The following is a 16981-nucleotide window of genomic DNA, read 5'->3' as shown; positions in this document are numbered from 1 at the left end:
TTTGAACTGATGGGACTAAGAGTTCTCAAATTACTGGGAAAAAATCAAGTAACAAAGTTAATAATAAAAAAATTCCATCTTTCTGCACTGATCATAGCTGATTGCTCCATAGGGATAGAATATGAGGATTGCTTTAAAAGTATCTGGTACTTAAGGTTCACTCTGTTTTCTACATCATTGCGTAGACAATATGACATATGCTGGAAAGTTGTGCATTTTTTCCTACGTATTTCAGTGTGAATGGAAAATTAGAAAAATTTAAGTATCTTGAGAAGATGTTATCTTTACAATGGAAAGCTTTTAAGAGGATAAATTACTACCTTTATTTCACCAAGTAAGAGATAGTTCATATGTTCACTTAATGTTTTTTAGTTCACAATGACCTTGATATTTTTTCCCACAAATGTGTTCGTCTATATCAAAATGATAAATAACCTGATGAAAATGTAAGGTTAATAGGCTTTGCTTAAAAAGGCAAATAGGGAGCTGAAGAATCTTGTTAAATCTTATAAATACGTATAAAGAATTTAATTTAGAATTGAGCAGGTCTGTTCTTTGGTAATTTCCCTTGGCAGGTTCTTATTTCTTACACACTAAACTCTTACTCCTCTTGTTCCTCTTTACTAGACAGAAATTCAGCTATCTCTGTGAATTTTTATTAGTCCAGTATGTGAAATCTTTATAGGCAAAAATTAGTAAGGCATGAGGGATTAAAAAGAAGCTCAGAGATCAGTAACCATCACTAATTTTATTATAAAAATCTGAAATTCTTCTGGTTCAAAGAACTGAAACTAGCCTCCACATTTAGCTGAAGGTCTGTCCCTGCCGTTCTGTTCACAGCCATGGGAAGATTATCATAGAATCATAGAAGGCTTGAGGATGAAAGGGACCTCTGGAGGTCATTTGGTCCACTCCCTACTGCTCAAGCAGGGCCACCTAGAGCTGGTTCTCCAGGCCTATATTCAAATGGGTTTTGACCCATTATCTCCAAAGATGGAGACTCCACAAACACCTGGGAAACCTATGCCACTGTTCAGTCACCTTCACAGTAAAAAAGTGTTGTCTGATGTTGAGGCAGACTGTCCTGTGTTTCATTTTGTGCCCATTGCTTCCTGTCCTGTCACTGGGCACCACTGAAAAGAGCCCGGCTCCATTTTCTTTGCATCCTCCCTTCAGGTATTTTATATACATTGGTGAGTTTCCTCCTGACCCTATTCTTTAAGATAAACAGTGCCAGTGCTCTCAGCTGGCAATGCTCTGCCTAATACAGCCCAGGAGGTTGTTGGCCGCCTTTGGCATGAGGGATGCATTACTGTCTCGTGGTCAACTTGTTGTCCACCAGGACCCCCAGGTCCTTCAGTGCCAAGCTGCTTTCCAGCTGGTCAGCCCCCCAGTGTGTACCGGTGCACGGGGTTGTTCCTCCCCAGGAGCAGAACTTTGCGCTTCCCCTTGTTGAACTTCATGAGGTTCCTGTTCAGCCCATTTCTCCAGCCTGTTGAGGTGCCTCTGGACGGCAGCACACCCACCTGGTGTATCAGCCGTTCCTCCCAGCCTTGTGTCATCAGCAAACCTGGTGAGGGTGCACTCTGCCCCACCACCCAGATCATTAATGAAGCTTGTTGAACAGGATCAGACCAATATTTGTTCTGGGGGTATGCTCATAGCTGCTGGCCTCCAACTAGACTTCATACCACTGATCGGCACCCTCTGGGCCCGGCCATTCAGCCAGCTCTCAACCTTCCTCACATACATTGCACACATAGATTAAAAACTACACAGCTTTTTATATCTGCAGAAAAGACTGGAGGTACAGACTTCCCTGGAGACATCACAAAAGCAATCATTCTAGGGAAGAAGTGTTTATTCAAACACTGAATTTTGTACATAGATTCCTAATAACTGTAGAAGATCAAATCAAAAGTACAAAAGTTGCATACTCGACTACCAAAAATGAAGCAGTTTTGTTGAGGGAGCTGAATTCTGCTTCCTCTGTGCAAGCCTTATTGAATCAGGTTTAGACATTTATGTAGCATCTCTAGTTTATATATGCCAGCACAAAGCAGGTTTGCATTTTGGGGACAGAATCAGATTCAACACAACAGTCAGGAGTATTACTTCAATTCATAGGACATTTTGCCCACCAATGAATGCAGCTAGTTCATCTCTGTTAAGTGTCTTCTCATTTGAATTTATTTCTGTGCTACACACATACGCGCTTTATCAGCAACTGTGTCCAGAACGAGTATGGATGTAAGCAAAACGGAGTGAAGTAAATTGTAGTACAAGCTAGAGACTACTTTTTTTTGGTGTTTACAGTGTCTAATGCAACAGGACTTCAACTCTCAATGAAGATAGTGTGTATCTTTTAAATATTTAACTGTATGCATTGATGCAGCCCTTTGAGACAATGATGTATAGTATCTGTACAATGTTTCTGCTCCATACAGAGTAAACATAAATGCAGAGATGGAGAATTTTAATTATGTGATATCATTATCCTTTATCTGCCTATTTATGATAATTGAAAAATACTATATTGCATTTGAGAAAAAGAATCTGATATTATCCTTGAAGGTCACTGCAGTGAAAAACACAGGGGATTATTATTCTTGCAGCATTTGACAAAATGTACTGGAAAAGGGAAATTCAAATGAAATTAACCACCTTTTCTGTCTTTTGAATTTAATAAAATTTGCAAGCTTCTGGATCAAGCTATTAGTTTCAATTTGCACACTAACTCATGCACAGAAAGGAAATTTTTTAGATGGTTAAACAACCTTGTCAATTAGATATTTGATGAATTAAGATGAACTGAGAGACATTCTTAACTGGCATCTGTTGATAAAGAAGTAGCTACATTTCTTGAAGTTGTAAAGATCACTAATGGGTGTTAGAATTAATTGAATTTGTTTATTTAAGGACAAACTGTTACTTGTGACCCTGATGTCCTCTGGAAGTTACAGTGAAATCCCTGAGTAAAACTTTAAATTCTGTTGTGTGATGGGACACAGTAAAACTTTAGTAGGTGTATGAAACTAGCTAAATTAATATGAGATTGCTTTGTTTTTTCCCTAAAGCACTCCCTGTTTATTCACATCCTTTACTGAGCATGTTAGCTGGGCAAAGAATGTATGTCTTCTAATGTCAATTGTATAAGTACATTGTGTTTTAGTGCTTTAAAACATGTGCTTATTGCTTTTACAATTTCTCTTTGCTAATTCTGACATTATCTTGTGTGCTACCTGCAGATGTAAATGAATGTGAAGCTGAACCCTGCAAGAATGGTGGAATCTGTACAGATCTCGTTGCCAACTATTCCTGTGAATGTCCAGGTGAATTTATGGGAAGAAACTGTCAACAGAGTAAGTATTGCATGTTTTTACATTTATTTTTCTAAATAAAATAAATAATTATTTTCTTTTGCAGAAGCAACTATAGTATACTGTGGAAAATTTTCTCTAGTCTGCAAACACATAATGCTCAAAATAGCAATCTTTTTCTTTTCAAGCAGAGGAAATTTAAGAAACCAAATCTGTCATGCATTCAAGTAAAGCATCTGATATGATGGAAAGATGTGCAAAATGCAAAATTATTATTTAAGAGGCAAACGAGAAGGGCTAAATAGTGTAAAGTAGAAAAATACAAAAACTGATTCAGCCTAGGTGTTCATCTCTCCAAGTATCCTATCTTCAACAGTAATTATTTACAGATATCAACAAGGGCAAGAGCAGGATAAAAATATGTGCTACTTTCTCTGAGATGTCTCTAGTCTCTGAAAGTTGGACCACTGGTTTACAGAGAAGTCGTTAGTAGAGTTCCTCCAGGATCTGTCCTGGGAACAATCTCTCATGATTTTAGCAATAACACTGGCTATGAATGCACTTTAAAAGTCTGATTCCTAAAGCTGTTACTACAAAAGAGGTCTTCACATATGAAAAACTAGATAATCTTGAAGACCAAAACAACAAAAATAGAATAAAATGCTAAGGTACAAGATGCACTTACGTAAGAAATTACTTAAGAGCTAATAAGGTGTTACAGTCTCATGGATTTGAAATACTGCAGAGAAGAAAGCCTGTGAGTTTTAGTCGAATAAAGGATACTAATGTGATGGTATTGTGGAAAGAGCTAATGTAGTCCCAAGATATGTCAAGCCTGGTACCTTAAAGAGAAAGGGGAAAGTATATGTGAATTAACTTTTGTAGTATTAGATATTACCTTCAAAATACCTAAAATACTGGAATCATCCACATTCAAGAAAGGGGATTTCTCATCCAAGGAAGATCTACTATGTGCAGCAGGAAAAATTAAAAAAAAAAAAACCACTGTTGGAAGTTGAATACTAAATAAATGAAACCATAACAAACCTGAAGAATATGATTCATTTTTCTATATTCACATTGTGGATGCATGGGGATGAATGGAGAAGAAAACAACATGGACCAATAACTAGAAATGACAAGCCAGGAATTTTTTTAAGTAGCCTCAGTGAATTCCCGGATTTATATATGCAACAGGGAAAAAATGTGAGGCATCCAACATAACGTGTATATAATTCTAGAGAGAAATCAAAGATTAAGATGTACTTTGAGAAATCGTACAAGCCTATATGTCTACCTGAAAGAATTTGTAAAAAATGAATATCTATTAAAGTTTTCTGTAAAAGTTGCTGGTGAATCACTTCATGTATTTCCTTACAAAGTGCAACTGAACTACCATTTGGAATTCTACCAGGAATCTCATACATCTCTTCACAGTTTATTCCTTCTGTTTGTTTGGCTGCATCGTGAACATTGCTCTGATTATAGGTCACGTAAACCCAATCTCTCTGTAGTCAGAGCTATTACTTGAAATGATCATTGCATTTTCTGGATCATCATCTGTTATTTTGTATTTCTTTTTCTTTTTATAGATGTATATGTGATTATATGTAAAAACTAACTTTGTGTGTGAAGCTGTCTATATGATATATTCTACTGGATTTGGTTTTATATGTGTGTATATATATACATACATATTTCTGTTTTGCAGAGCATATTACAGAAAGTATATGTGTAGAAAAATACACATTTCCAGTATATTGAAATAGTGAAAGAATCCTGCTAATTTCAGTGAGGCTTTACTGAATTTCAAAATATGCTACGTACAGTCTGTCCTTCTGGGTCATATTTTGGGGATTTACACTGGTAAGGCAATCATTTCTGGAGAAGATTCTGTAGATAAATGCTGACAACTGTGACCCAAGGCTCCATCGTCTAGCCCATAGAGAACACTAAATTATTTGAAAGGATAATTCTGTTGAGTGCTAAAGTTTTTTTATAATTATGATAAGGATCTAGACAACAGTCAAATTGCTTTGGTGTAGAGATCAAGGACAGTGAGTTTTAAAATGTGCTTTGTAGTAACTATTAATTTGTCAGGGTACAGGCTGAGAGAGTTGGGGTTGTTTAGCCTAGAGAAGAGAAGGCTCCAGGGACATCTTACTGCAGCCGGCCGGTACCTGAAGGGGGCCTACAAGGAAGCTGGAAGAGGACTTCTTACAAGGGCAGGTAGTGATAGGACAAGGGGTAGTGGCTTTCAACTGAGAGAGGGTAGATCTAGATTAGATATAAGAATATATTCTTCACTATGAGGGTGATGAGGCACTGGCACAGGCTGCCCAGAGAAGTTGTGGACGCCCCATCCCTGGAAGTGTTCAAGGCCAGATTGGATGGAGCTTTGAGCAACCTGGTCTAGTCAAAGATGTCCCTGCCTATGGCAGGGGGGTTGGAACTAGACTGCCTTTAAGGTCCCTTCCAACCCAAACCATTCTATGATTCTATGATTCTATGGTGTAGTAAATGGGGGGGGGAGGGTGGTGATGGAGCACTGGCATCCAGTGGTATATAACTTCTGTTTTGTACTTCCTCTGGGTAGGGACCTGCATATGGAGGTACCACCAATCTGGTGTGTGCAGGACAGTATCATGGGAGGAATGTCAAATCAGATGTGCTTTGAACACGTAAGAGAAAAGTAATATATTATTTAAGTCATGAAAAGTGCTACACAATGTAAATATACTTCTGTTATACCAGTCTTCATACTCATGCTATCCAGCTAAGCATATGAAGAGTTATCAACAAATAAGAGATAATTAATCATGGGAATAATGTTTGTAATGACTGTAATCATTGAACTGCTCCTGTTCAGGAAAGTCAATACATTCTTCTAGTACTATGGCACAGTTCACAAATTTGTAACATTCATCTACTTTTGAGCTAGTTTTAGCACAGCTAGCATTAAAATGGTAACTTTTTATTCCACTAATACAATTGTGCACTATACTGGTTCCTATAGCTGGGCTTGTAAATATCCTTTTTTTCATGAGAAGTTTAGTTATGTCATCATACCTAATTATGTAGTTACAAGTAGTAATTACACATTCTAATTACACCGTTAGAGTTCTACACATATTTACAGTAATCATATAATTAAATACTGTTACACTAATTATGTAAATTACTGATTGCTGTTTCAGAATTACCTCACAAAGCTCAAAGATTGCTAATCCGCATGATAGAATATGTGAAATACCCTAGATCAAGAATAAAAAAGGCAAAAATACCTCATGCAGTCCATTCTCCTGTCATTGCAATCTTGTTCTCAAGGATACATTTTCTAATAGTATATCTAGTTTGCTACATCCCAAATACCAATGCTTTGTAATAATGACATGTTATTCATCAGCTTGAAGTAGTTTATGTCACACTGTTTTTTTCCTAATGTTCCAACTAAGTTTTCTCTATTTTTTTGATTCCATCATTTAATTCCACCATAATTAGTTTCTCTTAGCTAATACTCTAAATAATTCCCTTCCATTTTATCATGTGTTGCACTTTCCCGGTGTGAGACAACTGCTGTGTTACACCCAGGTCCTGTGAGCCATGTGGAACACCCACCCAAAATCCTTTTGACTAGTCCCAAGAGCTTCTGCTAGTAACTGGTGCAGATGAAGTGAGAGGGAAAGGCCTGTCTGGAACTGAGTGCTAAAATATCACTAAAATGCCTAATGAGCTTGGAACCATATTTGTACTACCTTGACCATCTTCCGAGTCTCCTTCTGGCATGGATGAGGCTTGGAGTTGCTTTCTAAGGGCTCAGCCATGAAGTACAGTTCTCAGAAGACATGGAGGTGATCTTCCGGCCAACTGGTGTGCTTCACACCCAACAATGCTTCCGCTCCTTCAGGGCCACCTTCTGATTTATTTATATAACCTTCTCATTTTGAAGCATTGTCCCGACCTCTCATTTTTTTTTCTAGAGAGCCTTAAATTCAGTCTTCTTTCTTTCGTTCTTATTGACTACTGCTATCTTTAGCCACTCAGGCATAAATGATACTTAAACCAGCTGCTTCTCATTGCTGGAAAACACAGAATGACGCAAAGTCAAAGTAATGTGGAGTGCAAGAGCACTGACGGCTTCAAAACATATTCAATTGTTCTGGAATAAGCTTATCAACCTGCTAAAAGATACTTCACTGAGCATCTGGTGTTTACAAAATTTGCCTGCAGATGTTTAATAGACACAGAAGGGAAAGGGAGCACCTTTCCCCATCCTCTGAATGCAAAAGCTAAACTATTAATTCCATATCACTTTCCAGATTTCTTAAGGCCTCAGCATTTCCTTGATGCAGCCTCATCTCCTTCTGTTCTTGCACTCTCTGAACCTGTTTCTTGTTTCTGTGCTGAATTCAAGCTATCAATTATGATTACCTCCATTACAGCTTTCCTTAGTCTTGGAGTCTTTATGAATAAGTACTGCTTCCATGACAGATTCTCCTGGGGCTGACATTTTTACTTTCTGGATCACAAAATCCTCTTGCAGGCAACAGGGAGCCACTTTCATCAGTGTCAGATTTTGCATTCCCAGTACGAATCTGTATTAAAATCTCCCACGAGCAGCATCAATTGTGAATTGAAATAATTTGTGAGAGGTTCCACAGGTAATTTTTGATGACTTTTTTTAATCTAGCAGATGGTACTATACAGTGGACATGTTACAATTTCACCATTGTGTATTTTGGAGCTGTATTTTGGTGATTGCCAAGAGTTGCTGCCATTAAAGCATATGTCATGTTTTCTCATGCTTTTTCTTTAAAGGTATAGATCAAATTAATCACTGTAAATATTTTTTTAACATATGCTCTGGCCCTTTCACCTCCTTTTCTGTGTGTTCAACATGCCCATATGTAGGAGGACTGCATTCAGAGCAAGTGCACCAATTTAGTTTGTCTAGAATGTCAGAAATCCTGCTAAGCAGTGTACCTTCACATTATTTTCATTTTTTTCCTGTGCTTTATGTTTTAGTACACTAATGTGTTTATACTGTACTTGGTCGTCTTCTACCTTCCTCTCTGTGGAAATCAAAGTGGCACTTTTTTATTGAAATGAAAATGCCCCTTCTTTCAGTGTCGTTTTTACTTAAAAATTGTCTAAAGATCTGACAGACCTAGACATAAAGAGACTTTCAAGACTTCTGCTTACATGCAGCCTTATACTCCCAGGCTAGATGGTGTCATCCAAAGCGTGCTGATGCACTATGATTTTAGAATTTTATGTCTTTCAACATTGTTCCCAGGACACCAGCAACTTGCATGATTCGTAGCACAGGAGAAGTAACTAGTTTCACGATATTTTTTGAAGAGGCTATATTGCTTCTTCTATTGGTGTCTTCTGTATTTCACTTATGAGTGTGTTTTCAAAAAAGTGTCCTTACTTGTTGGGACTCTTTGGCTTCAGGTGCTTGTCCTTTGAACTCCTCTGCTTGATGCTCACAGTCTTCAGTGAGTCTTTGGTATCTCTTGTCTTCCCCAGCTCCACCTCTTACCAGCCCTGGCTCAGCAGAGTTCAGGGTTCAGAAAGCCTCCATGCTTAGGTTCAGGAAAACCCTACCCAAATTAAACATTGGAGGATGAGGGCTTAAAAAGTGCACAGGTGAAATAAAACAATTTATGAAACAGTTAGAAGCTATCTTTTCAGGGGGAAGCTTTAAGTCTGGCTAAAATTTGTCTTCTAAGAAGTCCGTTTTTTCAAAATATTGATAGGAATCAGAACTTAACCATTTTCTTAAATTAATAAACCTCGTAACAGGCTTTCTGGTGAATTTAGCTCACAAAAATGCCCTGTTAAAATAAAGCTGCTAAGCACTGGTCTCTTTTTGAATGGTAAACATGATCCCATTAAATCATACCTCATTTCTAGACTACCTGCTGGGGAACCTAAGTTTCAAGGTATGAGATTTTTTATGCACCTCCAGTTGGCAATATGTTGTGGCTTAAAGCTTGTAGTTAGCCACTGTGAAACACAACTTGACAGGAATCAACATAGACTTGTGTTCCCTAAATCACTGTTTACTATTAAAATCTCTTTGAATGAGATTCAGGAGAACTTACCTTTCCCTACAGCTCAAAATATCAGTTTGACTAATTTTGTGAATAATCCAATATCAAGTTTGGTTTTAAGCATATTCTTGTCAGTTTTGAGTATCTGACAGTTTTATGATCTGAAATACAGGTGTTATATAAAATGTAACAAATTTCTGTAAAAAAACCCCTGGCCAAACGTACTAATTTTTCTTTTGTGTATGTATACAAAATATTGCCCTTAGAGGAATTAATTCACTTTTTTTAATGTACTCAGGGTAGTTAACTTATTCATATGATGTCCTTGCTGGTTTAGAGAATAATGTGTGGTTAATCTCAGACAAAAGAAAGAACAGAAAAATTTTTGTGCCTAAAAGAAATGTATCAATTTAACATAAAGTTACTGATAATAATTGATTTATGACCTTCCTGGACTACAGAAATATCTTGGAAAAGAAACATCAGAAATACGTTTTGAAAGTGTAAGTGGGAAAACTTATATGTGTTAATTATGACTTTAACCTTTGTAATTCAAATCAGTCTAGGTAATTTGTCACGTCCTTTTTTGTACATGCTATAAGAATAAAAACAGAAATTATTTAAGAGGTTAAATAAATGCTGAAAGACAGGTTAAATGTACCAGTAGTAAGGGTGATGCTTTATATACACTTTTAACTATTTCAGCTTATCATGGATGGAACACAATTTCTATATTTGCACTGGACAAAACCTGTCTTGAAGCTCTTGCTGAAACTAATCAGGTTTGCTGAGGACACACCATTCTGGAAATATTGTCTCGCTAGCATTTCTGTGTCATGTATTGTTATGAAAGTGCAAAGAGGCAGAAAACGTTATAGAAATGACAGAATACTTTGTTAAAATTGAAATGTTCTCCCAGACATTTCAATGACCTAGTGAGAAATATTAATCAACTCTAACACTTCTAATATTGAGTCTTCAAACAGCAAAGCATACTCTGGCACTTCCACTGCAGACCTTCTTTGTCCAGGCATCCTGTGTGAGACGCAAAGATGTGCAAATAGGCTCAACAGATCAGAACTGTAGTTCTTCCTTTCAGCACAATAGGAAAATGAGACCAATCCCTAAGCGTTTGATGTTGAAACAAAGTCGTCAGCCTTGTGCCTTTGGGTGCATTTTTCATCTAGCTCAGTTGTACTGTACAGCAATGTCTGCCTTTGGAAATTCATTTCTCAATATATTGGTTTGATCAGGCAGTAGAGGTTACAATCTTTACTCAGACACCTGACAAAAACTCATTGTAAAATATTCAGACAAGCCCTTAGGACCCAACAGGCGTATTTTACACACTTTCTCAGGCATGTGTCATTCTTGACTCATGGTGCCCTACAATTACACTCAGTAAAGGTTGCACTGGGGTCAGGGATTCCTTCTCACAGAATCACAGAATCACTAGGTTGGAAAGGACCTTCAAGATCATCAAGTCCAACCATTAATCCAGCGCCACCATGATACCTAAACCATGTCCTGAAGCGCCACATCCACATGTTTTTTGAACACTTCCAGAGATGGCGACTCCACCACCTCCCTGGGCAGCCTGTTCCAATGCTTGACTACCCTCTTGGTGAAGAAATTTTTCCTAATATCCAATTTAAACCTCCCCTGGCACAACTTGAGGCCATTTCCTCTCATCCTATTGCTGGTTACTTGGGAGAAGAGACCAACACCCACCTCACCACAACCCCCTTTCAGGTAGTTGTAGAGAGCGATAAGGTCTCCCCTCAGCCTCCTCTTCTCCAGACTAAACAACCCCAGTTCCCTCAGCCGCTCCTCAGAAGACTTGTGCTCCTACCTGTCTTCCACCTGTCTACTCTTCCTACTGAGGGAGTGACACGAACCTACCTTTTCAGTAACATGGAATCGTAGACATTCACGAAAAGTAGAGCAGAAAAATACTTATCTTATAAATATAATCTACTGTTCCTGTATTGGAAGAACTTTATGTGCATTTTTATGTGTGGCAAAGGCTATGACAATGCCTATTTCAGCATTTGTAAGCCTTAAAAAAAAATTACAGCACACTGTTATTCTCAAAGTAGCCTCTATAACTCTTAAGTTCCTGGTCTGGTCAATAATGCACATTCTTTTTTTTACATCCTCACAAAAATGAAAAATAATTTGCAGGTAAGGAATTGGTACTATAAAGAAACAAAAGCCAGACTGTAGGCAGTAGAAGCAAGCTGAAAATAAATCAACCGTTATTATGACCACAAAACCCCCATGAAAGTATGGAAGAATACCTTCAATAAAAGCACTAATGATTATAAATATATGAAAAAAAACAACTTACAGCTGCAGTAGAACTCAACAAAGTTCCCAACAGCCAAGTTACAGGACTACTTTTTCTGTTTCAGGTACTAGTCCAATTGGAAAATACCTGATTTCAAGGCTTAGTATTCACAAGATATAGGCCATTTTTTTCAAAATAGGTTAATTGTGGAAGGTGGCTTGCCATCTAGGTCAGCCTGGCCTAGTCTGCTGCTACCCTTTGGTGGACACAGGAATGAACAATGAAAAGAAAATCATCTTTAACCCATACAAGCTCCGCATGATGAAAATGCCTTGAGGTTTGCAGTAGTTAACAAACCAGGCACAGAGTAGAGTTAAAGGTCAGTATGGCATAAGCCTTGCAAGAGTTGGAGGTTTGAAAGTTGATTCACATTTTGGAGATTCATTCAGACTTGGAATTCAAGACAAGCTGTGAAAGACGAAAATCCATGTGAACTAAAGAGAAAATGGAACAGAACACGGTTACATGAGCCCTAAATGAACTAAAATCTCCAGGCTCAGCACAGCTTCCACCTGCAGCTTTCAGAACAAGACGAAAATGTAATATGTTCAGTGATCAACTTCCTGCTGGGGCAAGACTCACAGCTCCTGCTGCTTTGGACAGACGGAGATTCCACCAAAGCTCCTGTTCCAAGCATCGGTGCAGTGATGTGTAAGACACGTACGAGGGGTATGAGCAATGCTATCAGCTTACACCTCTTTTAGTCCTTGACCACCACCATGCTCATTTGTTGCGTTCCATTAAGTCATCCGAGGACTGACAGGACACTCAGAATATCTCCAGTGTCTTATCGTTGGTTGCGTCTTCCTAAAAGCAGTGCGTTGTTCATCTCAACTTAGTCTGCTTCCTCGCCTCTTCGGGGTTCGGCATGGGAATGGCAGCCGTTCACTGCCCGTCGGATCAGAGGCAAATGGCACGCCTCCATGGCTGCAGGCAGCTGCGCAGGCAGCGGCCGTCAGCCCGAGAGCTGCCGCATGTGGGTGCACCCCTACAGGGTGAAGCACCCGCAGCCATCGTGTTACTGCGGCACAGGTCGTCACTGCTTCAAAATGAACGAGATGAACAGATAGGAAAAACTCAGTGGCAACGCAATACTGAGCGAGAAAGGCTTTGTGTCCTTCTGTCACCGTGTACAGAAATTGGCACTCAGAAGGGTGCAAGTGAGTTTTTTAAATGAGGTAGAGTTAAAACTTTAAAATTCACAAGTAAAGTACTTTGCCAAGAAAAGCTGATGGAATTACTCTTAATTCAAACCCTTTTCCTTTGTATCAGTGATTGTTTTCTAGTAATTTGGCCAGCTCTTGGTTTGGTGTAATTACTTAGAAACTTTGTTTACAGGGAAGTATCACACAAAACTTTTACCCTTTAAAACTGATGGACAGATTAATATCCATCACTGATCCAGCAAGATCTGTTTGAAAGACCTCACCCATAAATATGATTTTCCTTTGTTGGCAAATCTGAACAGTGGACGGTAACATTGCATTCCTTCACTGAAGATCAGTTTCAGTGTGTAGTTTGTAATACTGTATCCATTGTTATTCTAATAATATCAATTCCCATTTATTCTCCTGTTGCTGAAACCTAATTTTGTAATTACTCTGTTCCTGTTTTTATGCAATTCACTTTTATCCATCCGTGTTTTGAAATTACATCCTAGGCATAGCATAAGAAGTAGCTATGTTGTAACTCATTACATCAAAGTTAGCGAAAAGCAAATATTTCTGGGAAAACTATTCCCCAGTATCTTTTTAACTTTGAAAGCAAATCTGAATCCTTACACCCACTGCATGTAAATATGATTCCTTCTTTTTCTTCAGTATTTCGAAAAAGTGTCCTTTCTTTTCTGGATAGCAGTAAAACATCCATACAGAAAGCTGAATATGGATTTTACTGTGATTACTGAAACCTCTTCCTCTTCTTTTTTTTTGCTTACTGGTCCTTCCACAATTTTTTTTACAATACTTTTAACTTTTCCTTCAGGTGCGAATTTGAGTGAGTATTGTGTTTTATTCATTTTTAGACATACGATTTTTTTTCCTTGATAAAAATTGTCAGGTGGAAAATTCTAAGAATTAAATTCCTTTCCCAAAGTGCATGATGGAATGTTTTCAGCCTCTTCTCATCTCTGCTGAAGGTGCTGGTGGGTCTCTCACTGAGTCCCCTGAAGGCAAGATAGGGCACAAGTTACACAACGTCCTTTAAAAGCTATGCTTTCGTCTTAGACGTACAAATGTAACTGCTGGAAGTAAAATATGATTTATTAATGAAGTGCAGTGTGTTTGTTCCCCTCACCTGAGAAGTTAAATGTCTCTAGCATTAATTGCACGTTGATTTAAAGATTGAGACAGTATTTTTTTGATGCTGTTTATTATTAGCGTTTAGTGATGGAGAATCCTTAATACTCTTTAAAAGTGGGGTTTGACTCAATATGGAAAGACTATTAATCTAATCTAGCCTAGTGACATCTGTGTCACCTTTGCTATGTCTGCAAAGTGCAGGGAGAAGTAGACTCCAAGGAACTCACCAAGACAGAATACTGGGTAGGGAGTTGGATAAATTAGCCAGTATGAAATGTTGAGCAAAAATGTAATTTTTTTGATCAGCAAAAATTGCACCTGCCCACATTGCCCATGTGTAAGAAATGTAATGTATAAGAGTGTTTCCTCTTGGGGAAAGCAGAGATATCACTGCGCTGTTCTGTGACCGAAGAAGGGGCCTGAGGAAAAGCAGATTCTGGTGTCTGATGTAACTGGCATCTTTTATGGCATCTCCACATGCATGGCGGAGCACCTTCAGAAGACAGTGTCAGAGTCGCAACCCATACTTCCAGTATGCCAGGGGCTGGGGTATGAGTAACGTGATTTCAAATTTGATCAGATAAGGAAGGAATTTCGTTCTTTTATAAGTAGATACTAGTCTTGTTCACTTCAACTTTACAACTCCCGAAAGACATACAAAACTTCAACTCACACTGTTCCATTTTCCAAACTACAGTTCATTCTTATTCATCCTGTTTGATGCAAATGTATGCCTGCTGAAGAGATACTGTAGTTAAGCGCACACGTTCCTTGTTGTTAGTTTTGCTGAGATTAATTAGGTCCTCTTGCACAAGACAAAAAGTTGAGAAACAAATTGCCCTGCTCTGTCAATCTTACTGCAATTAAGTTAACAGCTCAGCATTCAACATTGCAATATTGTGGTCCATGTTAAGCCAAAAGGACTTGAAGTTACATGAAATTTTAGACAAGAAAGGCATTAAGAAGTTTCCAGGGTCATGTGAGCTTTTTGCACTGGCGCTGAAGTCATGGGACGAAGAGGTTATTGGGAATTTAAACTGAGATGTTTAGATTTTTATAACATAGTGTTAAAGTTTTTTGGTAAGTTATTATGAATAAATAATAACATAGTTTAGTGCTGTTGCTACTTTATTGAATCAAAAGAATCAAACAACTTGGCTGTGGTAACTGCGCTGTAGTTTTGTTGTGTGCAACTTTATTTGTAATTTCTTAATACAGACATTGTCATCACAGTGGGGTCTCCTGGCTCTTACTCAGCCATCAGTCTAACACATCAAGATGAATTTCTAAAAACAGAGTTGTGCTCATTTATGTGTTACTGACAGGTAACTTCCCGTTTGCCTTTTGTTATAATATTTTGTGAATAGTTCTCTTTACGAAGTTATAAGTGAAAGTTACTGTGTGTGCTGGGCCGGGCTGCGGCGGCGGAGCCGCCCCCCGCAGCAGCCCCCCGCGCCGGGCGCGGCGCCGGCAGCCGGAGCGGGGTCGCGCACACACCCGCGGTCCGGCTGCCGCCGGGCAGCGCGCGCACCCGTCGGGGCCGGCTCGGCACCGCCGCCCCGCCCGCAGCCCGGGGGGCGAGATCTTGGCGGGGGGCGCGGCCGGGGCAGCGGACCCCCCCCCGGCCACGGGCCGCTCCGCGCCGCATGACGTCAGCTCAGCGGCACCAGCGACGGGAAAGGGCGAGGGGCGGGACGGGCGTTCTGACGTTCGGCCGTCGGAGCGAGCGCTGCCCGCGCGGGAGCCCCGCGGCCCGGGGGGCGGCTGGGCGTCGCCTGCGGGTGGGAGGTGGCGAGCGAAGCTTCTGCTTTGCTTCGCCTCCGCACAGCTTTGCTTTTGCTTTTGCTTTTGCTTTATGAAACTGCCTTTACCCTGACCCACGTGTTTGGTTGGGTTTTTTTCCCCCCTTAATTTCTCCCCCCTGTCCTCCTGAGGATGGGAGTGACAGAGCGGCTTGGTGGCACCTGGCGTCCAGCCAAGGTCAACCCACCACATTAAGGCAATCTATATCTTTTCAAATGTCTAGGCATTTTTTAAGTAAGATGAGAAGATTTTATCCAAAAAAAATCAAATATTTATTTATGCATTATTTATGAAAGGAAGAAGCTAAAAGATTTGGACTTTGGTAACTGGATGGTGTCCTCTAATACCTCACATCTATTCTTTAAACAGCTGGAATGAAAAAGTCACAGCTATCTAGGGGCTTCATTGACCGTGCTTATTTTGGAGGAATTTCAGGAAAGGGGATACTATTTCTTAGTTTGTCAGCATAGAAATGCAACTCTCTTCTTGGTAACCACCTAACAAGCTTTTTTTTCCCTGTATAATATTAAATTATTGGATAATTACTTTTCCTACAGAATACCAAGTAAAAAGCCTATAAATGGTATTAAAAAGAAATGCCTTCTGATATAGTAGCTTTTTTAAGCCTGCTTTCTATTCTTAATTGAACTGCTATTCTTACTCATTTTGAATGCAGTGTGTTTTCTTGGGGAGTTGTTTTTAAATAGACTATTTACATTAATAAGATAATGAATTCTTAGCTAAATTTCACTACCATTTTATTCGTAATTTCTTAAGATCATAAAAAACATCATACTGGGTCAGAGAGTTCAACAGTCTGGTTGGCTTACCATCATGTCTCTAACTGTGGTAATGACAAACATAATTTAAGGAGAGAATGTAGTCTTGTGCAGTTTCTGTCATTTGTTCCTCTCATATCTCCTCCAGGTATACAGTTCCTGTAGGAGCATTAGAGGGTGCACCCCTGGTCAGTCTCTTCAATATCATCTATGGAGCTATTGTGCCTGAATTTTTCCAACTCCTTTTTGAACTTGTTGACCCTGTATTTGCCTCTTGGAGGGTCCAGAAGATCACTATCCGCTGTGCAAAGTACTTTCTTTTGCATGTATTAAGCTGATTCACTGTGAATTTCAGCAAGTGCTCCCTATT

At 39.1% G+C, this 16981-nt stretch overlaps 1 protein-coding gene across 1 annotated transcript in view; it reads left to right on the top strand.

Annotated features, from left to right (window-relative positions):
* The window catches only part of EDIL3 (EGF like repeats and discoidin domains 3), a gene marked incomplete at both ends in the record, with an annotated part of 263433 nt that overhangs the window by 153999 nt on the left and 92453 nt on the right, over nt 1–16981 (top strand). Inside the window, one exon of the mRNA XM_082012856.1 lies at nt 3249–3362. Coding sequence (XP_081868982.1) covers nt 3249–3362 — 114 coding nt within the window. The remainder of the gene's footprint in view (nt 1–3248; nt 3363–16981) is intronic.

This window comes from Phaethon aethereus (assembly GCF_964289735.1).
Source record: "Phaethon aethereus genome assembly, chromosome: Z".
In the NCBI taxonomy this organism is placed as follows: domain Eukaryota; kingdom Metazoa; phylum Chordata; class Aves; order Phaethontiformes; family Phaethontidae; genus Phaethon; species Phaethon aethereus.
This window is presented reverse-complemented; position numbering and strand designations above follow the sequence as displayed.